General features: G+C 36.8%; 1 protein-coding gene across 3 annotated transcripts in view; it reads right to left on the bottom strand.

Moving 5' to 3' along the window:
* Window positions 1-21,648, bottom strand: part of TNNI3K (TNNI3 interacting kinase) — a 292,685-nt gene that overhangs the window by 175,384 nt on the left and 95,653 nt on the right. For all 3 annotated transcript variants that reach the window (XM_019448877.2, XM_019448876.2, XM_019448878.2), the window contains 4 exons: window positions 16,645-16,789; window positions 16,454-16,558; window positions 13,020-13,114; window positions 12,280-12,429 (listed from right to left, as the gene is read on the bottom strand). In XM_019448877.2, the coding sequence (XP_019304422.1) occupies window positions 12,280-12,429; window positions 13,020-13,114; window positions 16,454-16,558; window positions 16,645-16,789 (495 nt within the window). The remainder of the gene's footprint in view (window positions 1-12,279; window positions 12,430-13,019; window positions 13,115-16,453; window positions 16,559-16,644; window positions 16,790-21,648) is intronic.

Below are 21,648 nucleotides of genomic sequence, written 5' to 3' on the forward strand. Positions count from 1 at the left end.
TTTGATATTGTATTATGTTTTAACTATAAAAATAATCTACTGAAGCTAATTTATACAAGAGAAAAATAAAGTCAGCCTTAAAGACCCTGCCAAAAGACTTGTGAAATGCAACAGAACTCATTGTAAAAATGGTACACTTTAGGAATTGAGAAAGCAGAAGTGCTTATCCATCACAGAGGGTTCATAGTTAACATTGATTCAGAAAACACCTAGCTAATGTATACAGTATATGCTGAGAGTTATGCCTGCTTACCAAATCCCCCTTCAAAAAGAGAAAAAGATTTTAATAGAGCATGCAAGATCATGAGATGGAGTAATTAAGATACTAAGTAGCATTAAAAGCTTTTTCTGGGGCACCTGGGTGGCTCAGTTGGTTAAGCGAACGACTTCAGCTCAAGTCAGGATCTCATTGTTTGTGAGTTCAAACCAGGTGTTGTAACTCTGTGCTGGCAGCCCACAGCCTGCTTTGAATTCTCTGTTTCCCTCTCTTTCTGTCCCTCCCCTGCTCGCTCTCTCTCTCTCTCTCTCTCTCTCTCTCTCTCAAAAATAAACAAAATAAACATTAAAAAAAAGCTTTTCCAAATGTAATATCTCAACACCAGCTTCTTCAAGAAAAACAACATTGTGATGACGATTAATAAAATTTGTAGCAAAACTTAAATCTACCGAGTTAACAACTGGTGTTCATTTTCTTATACGTAGATTTCAATTTGTGACTGGTAGATCTATAATTTTCTCAAATCACAGACATAGGTTATAACGAAATAATGAGGAGCCAGTCCTATTCCCACTTTTTCTTTGGATTCTCCCGTGATCACAATCAGGGAAACCTCAGAACCCGAATGGCATTAGCCAATAGGCAAATTTCTAAAGAGACTAGTAGGCAGAAGGAACAGATAATGTAAAGTTCCAAGATGGGAGCAAATGTGACACCTTCAGAAATGAAAGAAGGCCAGTGTGGCCAGAGCATCACAGGCAAGGATGAGAGTGGTTCCAGACTTGGCTGGAGAAACAGATGAGTGCACATCACGTCAGGTAGTGCTTCACAAACTTTTTAGTGTGTTTAAGCATCACTTGGAGAGCATGTTAAACCACAGATTCCTGAGCCGTGCCCCCAGAGATTCTGACTGAAAGGTCTACAGTGGGACCTGAGAGTTGCTTTTCTGACAAAGTCCCAAGTGATGCTGATTAGGAGTCCACACTTTGATGCTACTGATGTGGAGTTTTGGATTTTACGACAGAGTTTGGATTTTAATGTAGGTGAAATGGGGAACACTTGAGGATTTTTTTTAACGTTTATTTATTTATTTTGAGTGAGAGAGAATGTAAGCGAGTGAGCAGGGGTGGAGCAGAGAGAGAGAGGGAGAGAGAGAGAATCCCAAGCAGGCTCCACTCACCAGGAGTCTGATGTGGGGCTCCATCTCACGACTGTGAGATAATGACCCGAGCCGAAATCAAGGGTGTGATGCTTAACTGACTGAGCCACCTATGTGCCCCTGAAGGATTTTAATTAGTAGAAGGACATGACTTGTTTTACCTTTTAAAAAAGATCCTTATTTACAGGTTAGAACTATGATACACCCTCGTAAGGCTGTTGTAAAGATTGAGATAATGCATGTGATAGGCCTAACAATTTTAAGATATAAATATGCCTCTCAGATCTTTTCACTGCTTTTTGCCTTACTGTTTAGCCCCAAGAATTGTAAATGAACTTGGAAACTCCTTTATGGAACTTCAGATAAATTTTCTAAACATCAATATATTCCATTTCTATTGCTACTATTGTTAATTACTGCAAACTTCGTGGCTTAAACAACACAACTGTATTATTTTCTAGCTCTGGTAGTTAGAAATCCGACATAGCTCTCAATGGGCTAAAGCAAGGTGTTGGCAAGCTTCATTCCTTTCTAGAGGCTCTTGAGGAAGGTCAATTTTGTTGCTTTTTCCAGCCTTGAAAGACCACTGACATTCCTTGCTGTGGCCCCCCTTTTAGATTTTCAAAGCTAGCAATGGCTGGCTGAATCATTCTCACTCCACATCACTCTGACCTCTGCTTCTGCCTCCCTCTTCTGCATTTAAGGACCCCTGCTATTACACAGAGCTCACTGGGATAATCCAGGATAGTCTTTCTCTAAAAGTCAGCTAATTAGCAGCCTTAATTCCCCTTTCCCATGTAAGGCGGCATACTCATAAACTTCAGGAAATAGGCCCTGGACAGTTTTGGGGGGCATTACTCTGCCACCACTCCCAGTATGATGAAAATTTCAGTGTGCTCTGTTTGCGTGTTGGTACTGCTTCCTGTTGTGCACCTCCCTTTCTTTCCCAGGGCTGATGGTCATTTTAATCTCAAGATAGAAGTAGCACAACCAACAAAAAGTTATCTGGAATTAAAATTCCCCTTCATCTGTCCTGCTGCTAGATTCATAGGTTCTGAGGTTTGTCTGCTCCTCTCTATGCTTTCTGCCCCCACTTTAATAGGACCTGTGTTGCTTTAAGTTGTTCTTTTACTTAATTTGGTCTTTACGTGTTTGGGACCAAGAAAAACAAAAAAACAAAACAAAACAAAACAAAACAAATTATCTTATTTCCGTTTTTCCTTTGGGAAAAATAAAACAACCTAAACCCCAAGCATTTACCCAAGCATAACAAAGCTTAATTCACAAAGCCCACATCCCTGCCTGTCTCAGCCTCTCTGTTGGACTGACTGTGGCTGACAGCAGAGAGGGAGAGGGCCTCCTGCTTTCCCTAGTGAAGCAGAAAGCCGCATCTTGAATCCTGACCGTCTGTGTAAGTCCGTGATCACACCCTTGATGTTACCTTTCATTTCAACAGCTCTCTTGGCTCCACTTGCTCTGAGCAGTTTTAATTTCCTGCCAGCACAGTGGCACAATTTGCTGGCATTTTCTTTGGGATGCTTTTCATCAAGAGCCTAATGAGTGCCTGGGTTCTGGCTGATGATAAGCACGAGGCTGCCAGGGAAATGCCAAGAGGCCCCTTGGCTCTGGAAGGCATCTCCGCCTGATTTCCCACCTCCTGCTAACTATGGGCTGAGGCGCACATGTATGGGAAATTCTCCACTGCTATCACTGCTCTGACAAACTACCAAAGTGTATGCAAAGAAACCTGAAAACCACTAGGGCCCAGCTCCCTGATACTTGGGCACAAGGAGTTAAGTAGAAAAGTGCCTTGATGGAACTCACTAAATGGACTTGTTAAGGCAAACTCCTGATAATGGATATACCCAGATAACCAAGGCACACTAATGGAACACATCCAGAGATAATCAAACTTCCACCAATTAAATAAAATGTTTTCCCATATCTAAGAATTTACTATCTACATCCAAGTATTTTACCCAAAACAGGAGGTTGCTATGCTATTAGCCTAATGCAGTTATAATAATGCTTTGCACATTCGGAGAATTACTCACTGGAGCCCATGAAGGTTTTTGCCAGCTTGGAGTGTCTTTCATATCTTGCGCCCCACTCTTCCAGTCTGTCTGTACCATTCAAATTCCATGTTTTCCCTTTAATTCATCTCCTGTTGCTTTCCTTATACTTGGGAGCTATTTCTCCCAACCCCAAATTGCTTTCCTTTCAGCTTTCTGAATATCTGTATCTTAAAATCTAGGTTGTTGTGTAAGGCTACACGTCCATTCAAAGGGCTGTTACATAGACAGTTTACTATGTATGTCATGGTCATATATGTAACAGAGGGTTCCTAATTATTCAAGAAGGAAAAGGACCCATCTTATTATATCCCTATAAAGTTGTGTCTCCACCCCCACCACTTCGTCTTACGAATAACAGATGCTGTTTATTGCTATGAAAAATTATTTTAAGTACTAGGTCTGAAGATTAACAGTAAACGACACTGGTACTAAGATCTTCTCCCAGATGTTGTGACTCTGAAGCCCCCTGGGTCTGAGGTGGAGAACATAGGGATTGGGTCTTGATTACATAAGCTAAGGAATTCTTATTGACTTCACATGTCCAAAATGCCCAGGTGATCAAAGGAGCAGTCTCAGCCTTTCTTTGGACTGCCTCAAAGAAGAAAACTTTCACAGTAATGGTATAGATGAGGCTTTGCTCAATTTTGTTATCTCCCCTTGCTTGCATGTTAAAAACTCATCTTCCAAAAGCATTGAAAAGTGGGACCAGAGGATGGCTCCTGATGTTTGTTTTTCCTCCTGCCAGTTCTGGTCTAAACACTGTCATTTAAATTAGAGGCAAGAAAAATTCAAGATTTGCTACACCATCTCATCACTTAAATCTGAAAGATGCTTTCATAAGAAAGGGTACACACATCCCTTTCTCCCCATATTCTTGTCCCTTAATCACCAGGCTCAAACAAGAATGCTGTCAGTCCTTCTTCACTTTGAGATAACAATCCACAATCACGAATGCTTTTGCCAAAAGAACACTATATAAACCAAGTCACTTAGCATTCTTCTTTCCTCCTTTTCTCTTCTTCTTATTTGGCTTTTTCCCCCCTTACTTTTCCTTCTATAGATATTTATTGGGCATCCATTAAATACCAGCTCAAGTAACATCTTCCCAGGGAAGCCCTCCATGACTTCTCAGTTTTAAATAGTGTCCTAAACTTTTTACTCACTGTTGTGTTTCCTTTTAATTTTATTCATAGGACTTATTATCTGATAGTTTCTATTTGTTTTCTTGCTTATGACCTGTCTCTTCTGCTAGAAATACAAACTTCCTAAGAGCAAGGGAATACTGTCTAACTCACTGTTTCACCTCAGTTCCTAGCACAGTGTCTATCACATATTAAGTATGTAATATATTTTTTTGAATAAATGAATGGAACTGGGTATGAGAGATGTAATGTTGAAATATAAATGTCCTCAATCTTGTAATAAACAATTTCTAGTAGAAAAGAGAAAAATTAATTATATAAATGCTGACTCAAATTTTATTTGGCCAAGTTCTAGGAAGGAAAAGGTAGCAAATGCTGTGAATGTGCATAGCAGTGTTATTTCACAGTAGGCTAGAGGATTCAGGAAAGAGTTCCTTGAGCAACTGTCTTTTAAGCTGAACTTGAAAGATGGATATGAGTTGATTATGCAAAAGGGGAGGAGAACAGTGTTAGAGACAGAGGGAAAATTTTCACAATTCCAATGCATAGGAATAGGAGATTTACTTAGAGCACACTTTAAAATCATCTGCCTATTAAAATTTAAGCACAGATAATAAGAAACCCACAATATTTAAAGAAATATCTACATAGACAACAGAATAGTGATAAGTGGTATTCTTGAAAACATCAACTATATTATGACAAACCAGATGCTATTTAGTGAGACATAGAACAGAACGTTATGACTGAAATATCTGCTTATTCTCTAATCCACTTCAAAAAACATGTATTGAGCACCTATTAGGAATCAGTCATTGAATTAGCTTTTTGGAAGACAAAAAATAATATCTCAAATGTTTGCTCTCAAAAAGTTTATAATTTGTCATATGTAGAATTTAAGAAACAAAACAGATGAAGATAGGTGAAGGGAAGGAAAAGTAAAATAAGGTAAAAACAGAGAGAGAGAAAACCACAAGAGACTTTTAATGATAGAGAACAAATTGAGAGTTGATGGAGGGGAGAGGGCTGGGAGATGGGCTAAATGGGTAATGGGTGTTAAGGAGTTGTTGTGATGAGCCCTGGGTGTTATATGTAAGTGATGAATCTCTACATTCTACTCCTGAAACCAATACTAAACTATATGCTATATGTTAACTAGCTTGAATTTAAATAAAATCTCAGAAAAACAACAAAAAAGTTTTCCAGCTGACAATAAAATAAAGGTTTATAGTTTGGTAAGGGACACAGTGTTTCAATATGAAGTGGAAATATAGAAATAGAGATGCACATAAGGTTTAATAAAACATAATGAAAGGACATGTATGCTAGCCTGGAATGGCAGGGAAGACTTTCAGGAAGAGAGGATCTGTAAACTGACTTTTGAAAGTTAGGTAGAAATGAGAAATTGATAGCGTGGAGTAGGGTAGAGAGGATGGGGAGGGTGTAGAGATAGGACTGTATGAGAAAAGGCTTGGAAACATGGAACAACATGGTATATATGGGAAGAACAAGTATTTTGTATTACTATCACGTGAATACATACTGTCTTACAGAGTAATTGTGTACACATGGTGAGTTAATGCATATGAAATATTTTGAATATGCCTGGCACAGAGTGAACCCCGAGTCAATGTTAGTGATACAGTGAATGTAACGATGATTGTGGCATGTGGGGTCACACATGTGAGAGGAGTGACTGGACATGAGGTTTGAGAGATAGGAGGGCACAGGGCATGGGCACAGGATTTGCCATGAAAATACACTGGAACTTTTACTATAGGTAATAATGGGTTACTGAAAGATTTTAAGCTGGGGAATGCTATGGCCCTGTTTACACCTTGAATACTTCTTTAAGACTACAGTTAAAAAATGGAATCAAAGATGCTGAAGACAGAAAGAAAGGAAGAAAGAAAAAAAGAAAAAGAAAGAAAGAAAGAAAGAAAAAAGAAAGAAAGAAAGAAAGAAAAAGAAAAAAGGAGTTATGAGGCTATTAAAATGGATCAGAAGAAAGATGAAAAGGTTATGAACTAAAACAATGACAGTAAAAATAAAGAAGAAAGGATGGATTAAAATGTACCTATGAAATAAAATGATGAGAATTTTTGATTGAATGGATATGAAGAAAGGCAGATTGAGGGAGAAAAAGTCATCAAGCATCAATCCAGATTTCTGACTTTAGTGACTGAGTGGATGGTGGTGCCATTAATGACAGAATGAATAAGAGATATGGTAGGAAAACTGACTGATGAGGACAAAAAAGATATTAAGTTCAATTTTGGACTTGCTGAGTTTTGCATACTTGTCAGATATCCAGGTAAAAAGACCCAGCATGTTAGTTGGTATGCTGGTTTGAAAACATGGCTACAAATCCTCTGACACTTGTCCATGACTGAGGGGGAAACCCAGCTATAGTAAGGGGACTTGCAAATTTGTGCTAAAGTTTTAGAGTATTGTTTTAAAATATATCTTCATGCAACCATACAAATTAGAATAATGCTTTTAAGTTACTTTTTAAATATTTTGATTAGTGATTTTCAAAACCTCCTTGATCTTGCTTTAGTCCTGAGGTTTTAAGATAAATGGTATTGCTTGATTCATAAATAAATATAAACACAACAAAACAACACATGTGTTTATATATTCCAGGTTTGTCTAGTGGTGTTTGGCAGGGATATAAACCCTTCAATGATTCTAATATGTCAATATGTCATATTTCTTACTGGACACTAAAACATGTTGTAAATTAGGAAAGACTATGAGATTTGGGGTTATATGAAGTTTGACTGAATCTTTGTTATACATATAATAATAACAAATATCATTATTTTTATTGAGAATCTGCTATGTTCCTGACACTTAGATGTTATCCCAAAACTTCAGAATTCTGTAAAGTGGTTATTAATTTACTCATTTTAAATTTGAAGATTAAGACTTAGAGATGGTTAAATGACTTGCCCAAAGTCATTAAGTACTAAGGATGGAATTTGGACTTAGATCTATCTGATTCTAGAGCAAGGTGGTAAGAGCTTGAAATCTGCCATAAGACAGAACTCTGTTTGGTACCAGCTATCCACTTAAGAGCTGTGTGGTTTGGGCAATTGTGACTTAACAGCTCTAAGTCTCAAACTTTTAATCTATAATAGAAAGGTAATCCCAATTTAAAGGGTTATCTTGATAATTTAATTATGCATGCATGTATATGCTTGTGTAATAGGCATGTAATGAATGTAAGTTCTCTTCTACTATCCATTTTAGTATATGCAGCTTTTTACATAGTTATTATGTTTCAAAAAATATTTCAGTGTGCTATCCCCCTACAAAAATGAAAGTTCTGACCATTCTAATGAGAGTTGATATTATTCTATTTATTTATTTTTAAAAGAGAGAGTAACTAAACATGTAGAAAGGTAACCAGTATGCATAAAATGAACACAGAGTTTGAAATACCATCTAAATCTTTTGTTTCTTCCTTCTTCTACCCCACCCATAATTTACTCTAGCACACTAAACTAAGTAACTAAACTCCAAATAAGTAAGAATTCAATATAGAAGAAACTTGGGAACTTATAACCCACTGATGAAGATTTATCAAAAAAACTTAATGAATCTACTCTTCCTTCAACTCCTCCCCACTCTTTTCTTTTAGTTATTTTTTTTTACTGGCTGAAAACTGTAGAAACTCACAACTGTAAGACTTTATTACTTTTAGAGGATACACGATAGTACGTTTACTATAAATAATTCACACCATACTACACTTGTCAAAAGGAATGAACAAAGTATATATCATGGTACAGGAGCCTTGATTTTTATTGTTTTTGCTCACTTACTCACTAATTCTCCAACTGCAGCTCCCTGTCACTGTGAATTAGAGTGGTTCTGATGTATACAAATATTGTATTCTGTGTAATTAGATATTGGGATAGGAGCCTCTGTAAATTACTTTAACTGGTGTCAGTACTGAAGCAAATAAGAAGTTTTTAGTTCTGTTTCTAGTTTGGGTTATTTTCTGACCCTAAACAGCCTGACATAAAGAAGTGCTTTTCTTTGTCAAAGGCAGCCTTTTCAAATCTAACTGCCAGACACACTATTGAGCTATGTGTTCAATTCTAATTGGCTGAGATCTTTTCAATTCGGCAGTTTCATCTTTAATGCAATGGATGTAAGATTATGTGTAGGTCTTTTCAATGGGTTTTCCATACTGGTGATTAGGGCAGAGGATTTGAACATAAGCAGGCTGCTGGCTATTTCTTCTGGCCAATTTAAATTGATTCATACAAGTCCTTTGTACCCCAGGGAAAGGGCAGAACAAATCCAAGTGAGTGAGACAGCTATCGCTACTGTTAGATGGAATAGTAGAAAAGAAGGGAGGGTGGCAGGCTAGAGGAGGGGAAACACTCTAAATATTGTAAAATTAGAGCTCTGAGCAGTCTAGCAGAGAAATATTGCAACTTAACCAGTAGGCTTCTGTGTAGAATCAAGTTCACAGGGAAAATTATTTCCAAGATTGATTTTGATATCTTTAGGGTAAAAGGGCTATGTAAGTGGAAACAGTTCTTCATATCTGATTCCACAGGGACCCATAGTAAGTGAACTCTTTTCTGAATTTCCAAAAGAGAGTTGATAACTCTTACAAAACTCCAAAGCATCCCTGAAATGAATTTGCTATGTCAGAATAGCAGAGGGTAAGCTAAAAATTTTGTTGGTGTCAGGTAAAAAATTTTTCTTAGAAAAGATCGGTGCTGTTGCAAAAAACTCCCAGTTTTCTACTAAGAGGGTAGACTAGGATGAGCTATTCAAATTGGATGCATCCAAAGAGTACTCCTTTTCAAGAGAGACCCTGGTTATAAAGCTCCCTTTGGGTTTATCTCTCCCAGGAGAGAATAAGGTATGGGTAAACCACGATGGGACCATTTATATAACATCTCTATCCTATGGAGAAGGAACTTCAAGTGAAGCCTTAGTGTTTTCTCAACTCCATCTCCAAGTTTCTCAGGAAAATCCTTAGTCTGCTACATCAGTCAATTTGGTGACTCCCTACCTAAGGGAGAAAGGAATGCATTTCTTTATCCAAAGGAAACAGGGACAGTGCACTGTTGACAATATTTTAACAAGGTCATTTCAATCTTTCCTGAACACACAAAAACAACCCAACATTTTTCTACCAAGAGAAAATAGCAACAATTTTCATTTTGTTGGTTTTGACTTGTTCTGCTCTAGAACATATGCAAAACACCCATCTGTCTCCTGAGCACTAACATTCAGTTTGTTAAAATTCATAGTAATAATGAAATGGAACACCGATGCCTATCACATTAGTTGAACAAATAAGGGTGACAAGTATGGCATATGTTGCAGAGACCCGTGGGTAAATCCTCTATGCTAAAAGATTTTTGTTGTTGTCATTCAATACAAAATGTTGGGAACTTACACAATGATTCATTGTTTCTTAAAATGTGGAATTCCAGAAAAACTAAAACTAAAACCAGTTTTCAACTATCACTCTCAATCAACTAAAAACAAACAAAGCCAACCCCTGTGAAGAGTTACCTACAGCAGCTATATCTGAGCTGTCTTCCGGAAGACTAATGCTTTGTAAACAGCCTTTTTTCTGAAATTCAAGTTTCTTGAGAGACACTGTCTGAGAATCACTTGAATAAATGCAATGTGTTGAGTAACTAGAACTTAGTAAGGCCTCCTAAGGCTTCAGAATATGTAGGATTTTCAAAGAGATACTCAAATACAGACTACCAGGAATTTATTTTATACAAATTACAAGGTCATTATAACTAACAGAAATGCATTCAGAAATTCATCAAAAGTCATGTATGTGAATGCTAATAGCAAAAGTATTCCTAATAGTCTCCAACTGAAAATTATCCAGGTGACCCTAAGCAATAGAATGAATAGTGATATAACAAAACATTATAACAAGAATTAACAATATACAACTGCCTGCAATAATATGAGTGAATCTCACAAATTGTTGGTCAAAAGAAGTCATATCAAAAAATGTACATACCATAATGTTCCATTTATAAAGTACAGAAAAAGGCAAAGCTAATTTATGCCCCAAGAAGGCAGTGGTACCCTCTCTGGGGAATGACTGGAAAAGAATGTAAGTGGATATTTCGAGTGCTGGCCATGTACAGTTTCTTCATCTGGATACCGGGTACTGGATGTGAGTTCAGTTTGTGAAAATTCATCGAGCTATAATGTGAAAATTTGTGTGTGTGCACGCATGCACACATGTATATTTGCACTATACCCAAATAAAAAGTATAAAACATAACAGGCCTACATCTAACTCATTTCTTACTATACTATGTCTGTTCACTTTTCTCTATTAAAGTAACTCCGATAATCATTTTTTCACTAGCAGTCTTCAGATTTATACTTTTCTTTCTATGTGCTTACAACAACTCCCCATTTCTATCAATGAAACCCCATCTCTCTTTTAATTAATAGAATTTAATGTCCTATTTCAGGCAGAAAACCTTTTAGGTCAAATTGGTAGCCTGAGAAATCTTCAAGTTTAGCAATTTCTCTTTTTTAGTATGGACTTCTACTAGCATTTAAAAAGATAAGAACACTTCTTTATGTGCTTTAAACATCCTAATAAGACAGCAAAGGTGGGCAGCAAAGTTTGATATATTTTAGGTATTTAGTTGTAACCCTCTGATTTCAATGATGATGTATACCATTTCATTTCACCTGAATTAATTTATTTATTTATTTATTTATTTATTTATTTATTTATTTATTTATTTTTCACCTGGAAATTTAAACTCCATAGGAGAGTATGTGTACAAGCAAACCTTGCTTATGAGGTACATATACATCATTAAGCAATGACAGAGGTTGCTCCATTGTTGATTATTTCTAATTTCCTCTCCCTTTAAATGAAGAATTAATTTTTGTCACCTTTATTTATGAACTACTGCTATTACTACTGTTACCATTACTGAAATACCAATTCTTAGTACTTACTATGTGCTAGCCAGTGTTGTAATCAATTTGCCTACATCCTCTCATTTAATCTGTACAGTCTTGTGAAGAAGTTGTGATAATTCCCCGTTTTGTTTCAGGTGAAGAAAGTGAACGTCAGCAAGAATAGGTGACTTGTCCAAGATCAAAGAACATGGTTTGATGTAAACCCAGGTGTTCTCACATCAGAGCCCAAAGTTTCATCATTTTGAGCTGAAGTAAGTTTATATGTATTCACTAATTGTTGGCTCCCTTACTTTTTCTAGATCAGTCATTGTCAGCAAGGTTAGATGTAATAAATATTCCTTTCCTTTGTATTTATTTCATCAAAAGAAATTTGAATTCACATAAAAATTCCCATATATAAAAGATACAGTGTAGTTCTAGGTCTACTCTAAAAAAGTAACTATTGTTACATATCACAATTTTATTTCTATGATACCTAAGAATTTTATAGCTCATTCTCTTTTTAAAGTGCCAGTACCAAGAGTGCCTTCAGCTCACCTGCAGCCCAGGAGTTGGCTGCCTTACTGATGGTCTATTGGACTCTTTGATCAAGTTCCCAAAGTCTCAAATATAATCTACAGAGGAAATCAGAGTGCACAAGTCATACAAGCAAAAGACTTGTTGATGCATTGACATAATCTATGCACACAGTTCAATGTATCACTACAGAGATGCAATGGTGAAAATATATACCTTTTTCATAAGCCCACATCAAACAGGTCTGTTCATCTTTTTCACCACTAGATCTGCTGGGATCACAAGCTACCAGATTCATATCAGCTCCATTATCCAGTAAGAACTGAACCAGGCGAATGTGACCATGGTAGCAAGCAGAGTGCAATCCTATAATAGAATGAAAGTATGAAAGGACAAAAGAGGCAAACCGAACCCCAATTTTCAAAAGATAGTTATTACCACATCATAGCATTTTTGCCAGAGATATAAATCAAAGATAGATTTCTTTGATGAAAATTTAATTCTACTTATTGAACAAACATGACATACTTCAAGCAAAAGAAGTATCCTATTCTAGTTGATCTTCTAGACAGATTTCCTTATGTTTAGCACAATTTCTAGTATTTCTACATCCACTGAAATTACCAAGAACAAGTGTTAGCATCCTTTTACAAGAACAAAGACCCCAAACAAGTGTTTTTCTTGAGCAGCAAGCCAGGCTAAGGGGTCAGTCTCTCCTGGTACAGATCATAATAGATACATCAACTGTAGATAATTTAGCACAATAATGAAACTGACCAAAAGTCAGTCTGCTTTTTATTATCACCATGCACCATCAATTCCAAATGATGTCATTGATAAAATATCCCTCCTCATTAGGGTTGACCACTCCCTCTTTTCCCTTCCCTCTTGAGCATCCCACTATTCTTAAGTATTGATATACATCAAAAACTGGTTATGTTTCACTAATGTCTTACCTGTGTGCCCATCTCTTCCTTGGTGGTTGATGCTTATAACATTCTGGTCAAGAAGAAATTTAACCAGGTCAATGCTCTTACCATAGGTACAAGCACTGCAAAAATACAACATAAAGAAAACAAAAGACTTCTGTTATGGGTTGAATTGTGTGCCCCACAAATTAATATGTTATAACTTACAACCCTTATAACTTCACAGTGTAACTGTATTTAAAAGGGTACAACTTAAAGAGGTATTTAAGTTAAAATGGAATCATTAGGGTGGGCCCTAATCCAATATTACTGCTGTTCTGATAAGAAAGGAAGATTAGTACACAGATGACACAGACCGAGGGACAATCATGAAAAGGCATAAGAAGAATATGACCATCTACAAGCCAAGGAGAGGTGTCTGAGAAGAAACCAAATCCACTGACATCTTGATCTTGTACTTCCAACCTCAAGAATTGTGAGAAAATAAATTTCTGGTGTTCAAGCCACCCAGTGTGTTGTATTTTATTATGGCAACCCTAGAACATGAATACAGTCCTGATTCACCAGGCTATTCCAGATGCTAGTGTGTATACAAGAGTGTTAAAGAGACAAAGAAGGGAGAACGAGGAAAGGAGAGAGAAGGAAGTGATAAAAAACAAGCACATGTGGCAATAAAATCCTGAGATTCCCAAATCTGGGCCTTCAAGATAAGAAGTTGAATAAAACTTCTAGTGTACTATTATTAAATATTTCTTATGATGCTCTTTTTCATAAAAGGAGGAAAGATATTGCAAGTTTCTTTCAGTTTTACCTATAGGCCCTAGGCATTCTGCAGGACAACTGAATGGGGGAACTTAGAAGGATCCAGAGAGATTTAGGTGAAAACTTGGACTTGTGATTGGCATCTGAAGTGGGGGGTGGGCAGTTTTGTGGGCCTGAGCCCTTAACCTGTGGGATCTGACACTAATTCCAGGTAGATAGTATCAGAATTAAATTGAATTATAGGACACACACTTGGTGTTGGCAGAAGATTTGGAGAACTGCTTGGTGTGGGAACAACTCACACATGGCTAGGATCCTGTATTTTGAAGTGAAGTATTGAGTGTTTTTTCCTTCCAGACTCAGTTCTAGAAGAGGTAGTTCTCTGGATCTTACTATTTCCTCTTTCTGAGATGACCTTGCCCAAATCCTTATTCTTTAATTAAATATCATTATTTTCTTCAAAGAAATACATTATTCATCTAGCCGAACTGTTAGTCCATCTATGAAGACTTCTTATGAACCAAAGGCAAAGTTCATTGCTATCTCCACTGTTTCCTTGTCATTTCAGTCTTATGGCACTTATCACATTGCATTATGGTAATGGACACACCTCTGATTACCTTGATATCTTACAAAAGAGTTCCTTTAAGGAGGGAAGGGTCGGTGTCATCTTTATGTTTTTACCAGTGCCAATACAAGGCAGGTCCTTAATAAGTCTTTCTTGAATAATTGAATGGATAAAAAGCTGCCACTCAGTGCAAAAGATCTAAGCACCATTAATTATTCACATTATAAGTAGGACCCATAACACTATACTTTTAATGTTCCATTGTCTGAACTGTCTCATTGTTTCTTTTCAAAGTGACCATTTACAGGAATTGATGAGTTCCGAATATATACATACATGTGTATACATATGTATTACATGTGTATGTTTGTGTGTGTGTGTGTATATATATATATATATATATATATATACACACACACACACACGAAAACAATAACAGAAATGTATTGAATGCTTTCTACTGAGTGCAAAGCACTGTGATTTTTTCATAGAAAAAATTTCAGAACCAGAGTGAACTCCTCATGTAAAGGGAAAGTTTCTTTTATAAATATGTGCTTAAAGTGAATAGAATAAAAATATTAATATGTTATTCGTAGTAGCCACAGGGTTATACAAAATAAAATGATTCGATACATACTTTTAACTCACTTCACTGAACTTGTCATAGAGACTCTAGAGGTGACAATCATCCTTTGATTATAGTTTGTTCCAATTTATGTGCACAGAGTAGCAAAATGATTTGAAAACTAGCCTAAGGTGTCAGCCTTAACAAGCATGACCTAATGGGGAAAGAGGACACCAGTAACTGTACATATCAGTTCTGCCAATTATCCCTTTGACCAATTTTGACTGAAAGCATGGTCCAAAGAGTTCTTGCATCTGTTCTGTTACAGAACATGCAGAACACAGACATAATATTTTGGTATTAGAACATGAAGACATATAAAAAGCACAGAATTTGGAATCGGGTAGGTATTTAATACATGATTTTCTAGTCATAATATTCTCTGGCAGATACTTACCTTCTCTGAGCCTCAATTTTCTCGTCTGTCAAAAAGGGATAATAAAACCTACTTCATAAAAGGTTATGAGGATTAAATGAGATAATGGGTGCAAATCATCTGACATATACTCACCACTCCATAAATAGTTTTTCTCACCTCCCTTTTGGCTGGACTTTTTGTATGATAAGATAAATCTGAACATCCAAGCAAAATTGGACAGGGTGATGCCTTATCAGGAAGCACAAGCTTAATATTAATTCCATATGAAAAAAAAAGTCTCCTCATTTCTATTAGTCACCAGTGCAATACAAGCATTATGTAAATAACATAGTAGTCTTAAATATATTTTTTAGATGTTGCAAACTAGCCAAGAAATCTGTAATGTGTATGTAAATGATTTTATATTCAAGGTGTATTAAATTCAAAGTATTGTATTATTTTTATAGCAAAAGTAGCTCATTGTTAAAAACAAGCATATCAATTTTTATAAAACATCTGCCTCACTTTTGGATATTTTAGGGAGCTATGGATCTTATTTTTAGCAATCTTTTCCCTCCTTTTCTAGAGCACATTGTAGAGGACTCTCATGCATTCCTAGAAAGGAGTTAATGCCTTCTTAGGTATCTCAGTGGCCACCGCGACTAGGCTTTTACAGGCTGACAGATGGATGTCTTAGATAGGTAGATACATTTGCACATAAGGTTTAAGTGGTAAGGAAAAAAGTGTCACATTTGATGCTGATGAATTCTGGTAATGAGATTCTTGTCGGAGGAGGATTATGGGCATTGCCCCTTTTGGCAGCTTTCTGCTGAGTGAAGTGGAATAGAAGCAATATGCTTACAGATGTTGATATGCCTGTTGCCTTGGCAACATCAGTCCCTGTCTTTGTGGCTGCTGCCAGGAATGCAGCATCTGGCTCTGGCCCCATCTGTTGTACTGACTGCAGCATCTGCCTCTACCTTTTCTTCTGTGCATCTAGCTTGGGCTCCTTGTCCTCTGCCCACCCTCTGCTCTTGCTCTCTGATTGCAACATCTGCCACTCTCCATTCTTGCTTTATGTGCACAACTTCAGGTGCCAAAGTGTATCAGCCACCCTTAGTGGCTATTGCACTTAAACATTATTTTACCTGTGAAAAGGTGTTTCACTGAAGATGTTTTCTTTAGTCAGACTTTCTATCCCCGATATTTGGATGATTTCCTTGGCGACTTCAAATTTGCCATTGTAGCATGCCCTAAAATTAAAGAAAATGTTTTTATAGTAGTAAGAAAGTACAGGTAGTAGAGCTGGAGGGTGTATGGAACTATACATATTACTCACAGGTGCAAAGGGGTATCACCATAGATATTAACAACGTGCGGCTGAACTTCAATATCGCTCTGGAGCAGGTACTTCACTATGTCGTGGTGTCCAAAACGAGAACAGAAATGCAGTGGGACATGGTCTTCATTGTCCTGAGCATTCACTGTCATCAACAAGAAAGGAAAAGTAGGTTATCTGGAATCCTCTGTTTCTCAGCCTTTTTAGGTGTAGTGTCAGGGACTTTTCTAAGTGCCTGAGAGACTCCTGGAAATTACCAATTAATGATAATAATAAAGGAAATTAAGTGCAACCAATTAAAGAAGTTATAACTCTATTCCATTGCCCATTGCCACATTAAACAGGCTTTCTTCTAGCTTCCATAAATTCTATGGAATGCATCTAATCAAATCTACCTTGCACAAATGGAATAGTTCAGGAAACTAATAAGTATCCAAAAGATCTTTGTGGTCTTATTTCCACAAGTATCTCCTTCCAAAGTGATTTTTTTCTCCTCTGTAAGATGTTAAAACTTACAGATCCTGGCTAAAGCACCATTCCCAGAGATTTTGGTTCAGTAGGTTAGGTTGGGGTCTAGCACTGTGTATGTTTACAACGCTGTTCAGGAAATTCTGATGTGCCAGTAACTGAGAATTATCATACGACAGAATACAAAGCATGGCATAAAGAAAAGAAAATAAGCTTTAGAGTGAGGCAGCCCGTGTTAATTATATTACCACAGTTATTTGATATTTAGGTGTTCACTCAGTAATGGGCATCTGTCCTCCTCTTTGGCCCAGCCAACCTCATAACCACTTTGGACATTTAGGGAATTTCCTACCCTGAGAGAACTGACTAGAAGCCAAGCCCATGTTCTATCATATGCTTTCCAAGCCTCCTTTGCAGCTAGGGCACAGGATCAGCAGATAGTGACCGTATGTCCTGGATTAGACTTCTTATCCTGGCATGATTTTTAATGGTGATCCTTTTACTTTCAACAGTGTCCTGCTTTTGACACTTTCCATAGGCTCCTCCAGTTGACACATTATATAAGACTCTGACATCACAGCTGACCACACAGAAAAGCAGACCTAATCTATCTTGGCAATGTAGTAATGGTAGAGTAGCTGCATCCGATTTCCAGAGGCAATGATTCCAGTCACAGATTCGGTGCCTTGCAAGGTTGGTGCCAGGAGCACAGAGTGTTGGCATGTGTGCCTAGCAGGGGTGGCAATGTGTCTTTAAATCACTACTTTTGGGGTGTGATTTTGGATACTGTTCCTCACTGTAAGAATCCCAAACCTGGGTTTCCATCCTGCTCAGGGGAGACACTTTGCACTAATTTGTATCCTTTAATATATTCATTTTACGCCTAAATTAGCAAGAGTTAGTTTCCAATGCTTGCAAATAAGAACACCTGATTGATACATACTCATTCCTCAACAAGTATAAAATGATCACTGTGTGCCAAGCAGGGTGCTAAGTGTTGAAGATACTGATTTTTTATTATCAAAAACAATGGATATGATAACACTATTGTTACAGGGATGCGAAAAAGATTAAAAGAGGTCATGATGAGAAAATATCTAACATGATTCCTGTAACATATTAGTCACTTAATAAAAATGTGTATTCTTATTTTTCACTAATTTGCCTCCTAGATGTTTGCTAAGTGTTAAGGTCAATATGCTATAAATGTATAGCATCTATACCCTCAAATAACCTGCAATCTAGTTGAACATTCAATAATTACAGGCCTGAAGTAATAATAACTGAACCAACCTGCTAAATTCTGGATCTGCTGTAGCACAATTTTTAAAACTAAAATAACTGAATCATCTGCTCTATAGCCATTTATTGAATTTGATTACTTTGTTCATCTGTAGAAGGTATTTTATTCAAAATAGAAAATAACAATCCTTAAAAAACCCATATGTTATCATTCTTATGTATCTGTAATAAAAAGTATCCATAGAATCAAAAGAATTAAAGAAAAAAAAATGAAAGGATAGGAAAGAAAAGAAAGGGAAGGTAATTGTTAATTTAAAAAATGTGCAAATAGTTTATTACTACTTGTTGTTATAACTAACATTTAACATTTAATGAACACAGTCCTTGTAGCTGCTTTATTTGTAGACAATGATTCTTATTTTATTGTCCTGCAGGATCTTAAGCCAAAGGGAAATCTTTAACAAAGTCCCTGAACTTCTCCTCCCATGGCCGTTATTGAAAAATAAATCTTTGAATCTTTTTTATTAATGAGTGGCTCAGAAGGACACCCTTGCTTCAGAAGAATGTTCCCGGTTATTTTGATTATCTTTCTTTTTATGCTACTTCTCCTTTGTTCACATTCTGTTGGAAGCCAGGGAAAGTCAATACCATGAGTCAATGCTTTACAACAGTAGGGAGTCCAGGGCAAGTGGAGGTCACATAAGAGTTCCTGAGGTCCAGAGGGGACATTGTAAAGCAGAGTGCAGCACAATTTTCCACTAATTCATAGTTTGCCTGTGGCCATTCCTAGCCCCACCCAACATTATTCTTCTCTAGTTGAATCAATAAACTTCAAAGTACATTATCTACTTGGTGAATTACCAGCAGTGGCCTAGATGGTCTTCTCATCAAAGAAGAGATAAATACCAACCAAAGGAAGGAACAAGCCAGGAGATATCCAGATCAGACACAGAGTTTATATATACACATCTATATTTCTGCGTCAGTCATTGTGATCTACTTAGTTTTGTCTTGAGCCAATTTTCAGTGACCAAAAAAACCCTATATATCATTATATCTTGTCCAAGGGTAAGTGAATGTATGAATGATATTCTATTTGCTCTAATTTAGCATTTTATTGGGAGATTTAAATAAAGAAGAATTTCAACCAAAGAAGTAGATGTAAATAATTATTAGGAAAATATTTATCGCCTAGTGCTCTACTTCTGAAGAGAACATGTGTTCAGTAAAGTCTTTTGAAAGAAAGATTAGGTAAATGGGTGGGTGGATGAGTGCTACTTCTTGCTTCTCTCTCCTTATTGATCTTAAAGATAAAATAAAAATTTCCATAGTAACCCAGCAATGTAAGTACTTCCCATTAGCTCTGTAAAACAACTCCCAAATGTATATTAAACACATTTTAAATAACAAATCTGTGTAATAGCTCTGACAAGATATACTTTTAGAAATAAAATACTTCCTCTTACCGGCCATGCCCTAGAAATTTTTGTGATTTTATATAATATCCAGTTCCATGTGAAAGGAACTGTAGCATTTAATAGATGACAAAAAATTAATAAACTGAATTTAAAATTTTCCTTAAATTAAACAAAAAATTTTAATGTTTTATTTTTTGTTGAGACAGAAAGTGACAGAGCATGACCAGGGGAGGGGCAGAGAGAGAGGGAGACACAGAATCCGAAGCAGGCTCCAGGCTCTGAGCTGTCAGCCCAGAGCCTGGAGCGGGGCTCGAACTCACAAACCAGGAGATCATGACCTGAGCTGAAGTTGGAGGCTAAACTGACTGAGCCACCAGGCGCCCATCATTAAATTTTTTTTTTTAATGTTTATTTATTTTTGAGAGAGAGAGAGAGAGAGAGAGAGAGAGCAAGCAGGGGATGGGCAGAGAGAGAGGGAGACACAGAATCTGCAGCAGGCTCCAGGCTCTGAGCTGTCAGCACATAGCCTGACACGGGGCTCTAACTCATGAACAGCGAGCTCATGACCTGAGCAGAAGTCAGAGGCTTAACTGACTGAGCCACCCAGGCACCCCCCATATTTAACTTTATTCAAATGATAAGTTGTGAGGACTCGATCACTACTTTCTTCTTATGGAGTCCAGAAACATTTTGACCTTTTCAATCTCATTCAATAAGCATTACATTTCTTTTTTTTTTTTTTTTTTTTTTTTCATTTTCCTAAGGAGTACAAAGAAAACTAGAGACTTGAAACATATATATGACTGAATAGGTCAGCCTCCCAAACATGCTAAACTGAAGAGGTTGCTTTCAGAATTACATGTTGGCTAATTTTGTAATCTGAATTTATTTTCATTTGTGACATTCTGTTACCATAGAAACATACTGTACATACCAGATTTCAAATTGTGCCCCTATTGGGGTCATTAATTTACTCTTCCTCTTATGTCCATTTACCACAGGCAAGGGCCAGATTTAAAATAAATCATCTGGAGGCTTAGCTACACTTTGGAATAAATGAACTAGCTGATAATAAATCCTGTGCAGTGTGCAGTAGCACAACACATCTTCTGGCTTATTCTTTGCAATTGGTTGAAGTACAAAAGGGACTTAAATATCAAGTGTGTATTAGAAAGAAATAAAAATACATAAAAATCTGAGTCATGCTGTCTCTTGATATTTTAAATGATTGAGTAGAAAGCATGTAGTGCTTGTGTGAATCAGAAAGAAAGTGTTGAAAATTCTATCATATGATGCTGGTATGTAGGGGGAATACGGGTGCAATATTCATTTCAATGTCTTTTGTATGAAAGGAACTTTGATCCTGGAGACATGCTGATCAATGATACTCATTTTGACACCACCGAGCTTTGGAGTTGCACAGAGGAATAAAAAGCTGAGGTTGGCATTGATAATAAAAGGAAAAAAGTGAGCTGTTCCTGACCCTTTGGAAGAGCGAGGCAGTTTCAAAAACACAATTATGTGTTCAGTGGTTCATACAGGTGTACCTCTGCCTATTCTAAACCAACAGAATCAAAGAGACTGCTTAAACAAGGTCTAAGGAACGGCATTCCTTGTATCCTGACAACACAGGTTATTTATGATAATGCTATAGAAGAAATACCTCCGTTATTATATACTGGCTCATAGAAAATGACACCAACTATATTTCTCAAACTTTATAAAATAAAATAGCCCTCTTTCCAACATGGAAACTGGAAACTACCCTTGCCTCTTGCTACACTTGTCTCTGGAAGCCTTTGTGTTTTCCTTACATGTAGGTGAAAACATTGATTAGCTTTATGAACTGAATATTGATCTCAATTTTGGACCAAGG

The sequence above is a fragment of the Panthera pardus genome, unplaced genomic scaffold (genome assembly GCF_024362965.1).
Source record: "Panthera pardus isolate Hobbes unplaced genomic scaffold, ASM2436296v1 HiC_scaffold_11, whole genome shotgun sequence".
NCBI classification, from domain to species: domain Eukaryota; kingdom Metazoa; phylum Chordata; class Mammalia; order Carnivora; family Felidae; genus Panthera; species Panthera pardus.